General features: G+C 63.2%; 1 protein-coding gene across 1 annotated transcript; it reads left to right on the top strand.

Moving 5' to 3' along the window:
- Positions 1-29: 29 nt before the first annotated feature.
- LOC134509132 (myosin-7) lies at positions 30-3,438 on the top strand (the record flags this gene model as incomplete). Its single annotated transcript, XM_063321611.1, has 9 exons — positions 30-192; positions 281-405; positions 499-807; positions 897-1,100; positions 1,318-1,443; positions 1,536-1,811; positions 2,717-2,812; positions 3,013-3,147; positions 3,239-3,438. Coding segments are annotated over 9 exons (1,455 nt in total), but the record flags the coding sequence as incomplete, so codon positions are not given.
- Positions 3,439-3,741: the final 303 nt, after the last annotated feature.

Below are 3,741 nucleotides of genomic sequence, written 5' to 3'. Positions count from 1 at the left end.
CCTGGTGGTATCCCCCCTGCCCATAGATCTTGTCCGAGTGGAAGCAGAAGTTCGAGGAGTCGCAGACAGAGCTGGAGGCCTCACAGAAGGAGGCCAGGTCCCTCAGCACCGAGCTCTTCAAGCTGAAGAACGCCTATGAGGAGTCGCTGGAGCACCTGGAGACCTTCAAGAGGGAGAACAAGAACCTCCAAGGTGAGACCGTGGCCCTGCCCACCTCCTTCTTCTCCACCACCTGCCCCGGGGGCTGATGGGATGGATCTTCTTCCCCCGCCTCGGGCAGAGGAGATCTCGGACCTCACGGAGCAGCTGGGCGCTGGCCACAAGACCATCCACGAGCTGGAGAAGGTGCGGAAGCAGCTGGACGCCGAGAAGCTGGAGCTTCAGGCCGCGTTGGAGGAGGCTGAGGTGAGCCCAGACACCTCCCAAGGCGTCCCCCTATTCTCCTGGTGTCCTCCGTGGCCTCAACGTCCTCTCTTCCCCCACCCCACCCCACCCCAGGCCTCTCTGGAGCACGAGGAGGGGAAGATCTTGAGGGCGCAGCTGGAGTTCAACCAGGTGAAGGCGGACTACGAACGCAAGCTGGCCGAGAAGGACGAGGAGATGGAGCAGGCCAAGCGCAACCACCTGCGGGTGGTGGACTCACTCCAGACCTCGCTGGAGGCCGAGACCCGCAGCCGCAACGAGGCCCTGAGACTGAAGAAGAAGATGGAGGGCGACCTCAACGAGATGGAGATCCAGCTCGGCCATGCCAACCGTGTGGCTGCCGAGGCCCAGAAGCAAGTCAAGACCTTGCAGGGGTACCTCAAGGTGGGTCTGGCCCCTGAGGACTTGAGGGGTGTCCCATCCCACCACCATCTTCATCCTCGTCACTGTTGTTCCGCTCGGTGGCCCTGCAGGACACCCAGCTGCAGCTGGATGACGTGGTGCGGGCCAACGAGGACCTGAAGGAGAACATCGCCATCGTGGAGCGGAGGAACAACCTCCTGCAGGCGGAGCTGGAGGAGCTGCGGGCGGTGGTGGAGCAGACGGAGAGGGCCCGCAAGTTGGCCGAGCAGGAGCTGATTGAGGCCAGCGAGAGGGTCCAGCTCCTCCACTCCCAGGTGAGACCCCACCTTCCTCCAAGGGGTGGTGGACCCTCAAAGCCTGGAGGAACCATGGCCATGGGCTTCTTCTGGGTTGGGTTCCCAAAGATCTCTTCCATCTGGAGAGCCTTGAAGCCTGCAGAGGTGGGAGGGGGGCTCCAAGTCCTGTGTGGCTGGAGAAGGATGGGCCAGCAGCCCCACGGCCACCGCCTGAGGTCGTGTCCTCCCCCCCCAGAACACCAGCCTCATCAACCAGAAGAAGAAGATGGAAGGGGACATCTCGCAGCTGCAGGCGGAGGTGGAAGAGGCCATCCAGGAGTGCCGTAACGCCGAGGAGAAGGCCAAGAAGGCCATCACCGACGTGAGTGCCATGGGGGGGACCCACATCCAGGGGGACCTTCCACCACGAGGTGCTGGAGAATGTGTCGTGGAGCTCCTTCTCTCCTGGGGCAGGCAGCCATGATGGCGGAGGAGCTGAAGAAGGAGCAGGACACCAGCGCCCACCTGGAGCGCATGAAGAAGAACATGGAACAGACCATCAAGGACCTGCAGCTGCGCTTGGACGAGGCCGAGCAGTTGGCCCTCAAGGGGGGCAAGAAGCAGGTGCAGAAGCTGGAGGCTCGGGGCAGGGAGCTGGAGAGCGAGCTGGAGGCCGAGCAGAAGCGACACGCCGAGAGCATCAAGGGCCTCCGCAAGTCCGAGCGGCGCGTCAAGGAGCTCAGCTACCAGGTGGGGCCACTACAGCACGGCCACTGGGTGTCCAGCTGGTGGCCACGGGGACGGGAATGAGCTAGAACATCACCCGCCACCTCTACATCCATGGAGATAGAAGGTGGTTGGCCTGTGGCCACAGGGACATGGGTGGCCTGGAGAGTTGATCTGGTGGCCATAGGGACATGGTTGACTCAGAAGGTTGATCTGGTGGCCACAGGACATGGGTGACCCAGAGGGTTGACCTGGTGGCTGTAGGGACACGGCTGACCAAGGACATTGGCCTGGTGGCCACAGGGACATGGTTGGCCTGGTGGCCACAGGGACACAGGTCACCCATGACATTGGCCTCGTGGCCATAGGGACATGGTTGGACCAGTGGCCATAGGGACACAGTTGACCCAGGGCTTTGGCCTGGTGGCCACGGGGACATGGTTGACCCAGTGGCTATAGGGACATGTTGACCTAGGTCATTGGCCTGGTGCCCACAGGGACGTGGGTGACCCAGGACATTGACTTGGTGGCCATAGGAACGTGTTTGACCCAGTGGCCATCAGGACACAGGTGACCCAGAAGGTTGACCTGGTGGCCACAGGGACATGGGTGGTCCGGAAGGTTGACCTGGTGGCCATAGGGACATAGGTGACTCATGACGTTGGCCTGGTGGCCATAGGGACACAGGTGATCCAGGACATTGATCTCATGGCCATGAGGACATGGTTGACCGACGACATTGACCTGGTGGCCATAAGGACATGGTTGACTCAGAAGGGTGACCTGGTGGCCGCAAGGCGCTGGAGAAGCTGGCCCAGAGCTCGGCCACCACCAGCCCTAGCCCGGGAGGTCCCCGGGCAGGGACACTGAGGCCCAGGAGAGCTGGCCCTGCCCCGGGCCAGGCTCCAGCCCCATCTTCTTCCCCGCAGACGGAGGAGGACAAGAAGAACCTGCTGCGGCTGCAGGACCTGGTGGACAAGCTGCAGATGAAAGTCAAGGCCTATAAACGGCAGGCGGAGGAGGCGGTGGGTGACCGGGGAGGGGTGGGAGGGTGGTGGGACCAGTGGAGGAGAAGGAGGAATGGATGGTGGGACAGAAGGAGGAGATGGAGGGATGGATGGTGGGACAGGAGGAGAAGGAGGGATGGATGGTGGTATGGATGGACAGCTGGTGGCTGTGGGGCAGCCCTACTGAGGCCCCCCACCTCCCTGCCCCCCACCCCCAGGAGGACCAGGCCAACACCAACCTGGCCAAGTTCCGCAAGGCGCAGCACGAGTTGGAGGAGGCGGAGGAACGCGCCGACATCGCGGAGTCCCAGGTCAACAAGCTGCGGGCCAAGAGCCGGGACATCGGGGCCAAGGTAAGACCTCCCCCCCTTAACCCCATGGCTGCCCCACGGCTGACCCACAACCTGCCCCGAGCCCCACCATCTCCTCTCCCACCCTCCGCAGAAGCTGCACGATGAGGAGTGATGCCCCGCCGCCGCCGCCACGACTGACCCCAACCCCTCCCTCATCCAAGATGGGGGTCCCTAACGATGTAGTTAATTAGTTAATGACCCCGTGGAAGGACCCGGGTGTCCGGGAGGGACGAGGGACACAATGTCTCCTCGCCCACGCCACCCCATGAAGCCCATGAGCACGGAGAAGCAGCAGTGGTTGAAATGGTTTTGATGGGGACCCAAATTTAGGGGGGTGGGGCGTGGGGCGGGGCCGTGGGGTGGGGCCAGGTCACAAAAAGGGGGTGGGGCTTGTGGGGGGTGGGGTTTGGGGCCATGGAGGGGGACACTCGCAAAGGTGGTGGTGGCCAAGGCGTGCCGGGAGGTGGCCCCAGGGCCACCAGAGCCACGAGGAGGAAGATGCTGATGGCCTGGAGGAGGTGCTGGGGGGGGAATGCCATGGGGGGGACATTGGGGACACCATGGGGACATCATGGAGGACACCATGGGGACATG

This window comes from Chroicocephalus ridibundus, unplaced genomic scaffold, assembly GCF_963924245.1.
Source record: "Chroicocephalus ridibundus unplaced genomic scaffold, bChrRid1.1 SCAFFOLD_308, whole genome shotgun sequence".
NCBI lineage: Eukaryota > Metazoa > Chordata > Aves > Charadriiformes > Laridae > Chroicocephalus > Chroicocephalus ridibundus.
The sequence above is the reverse complement of the archived record's forward strand: the minus strand, read 5'-3'. Positions and strand labels throughout refer to the sequence as shown.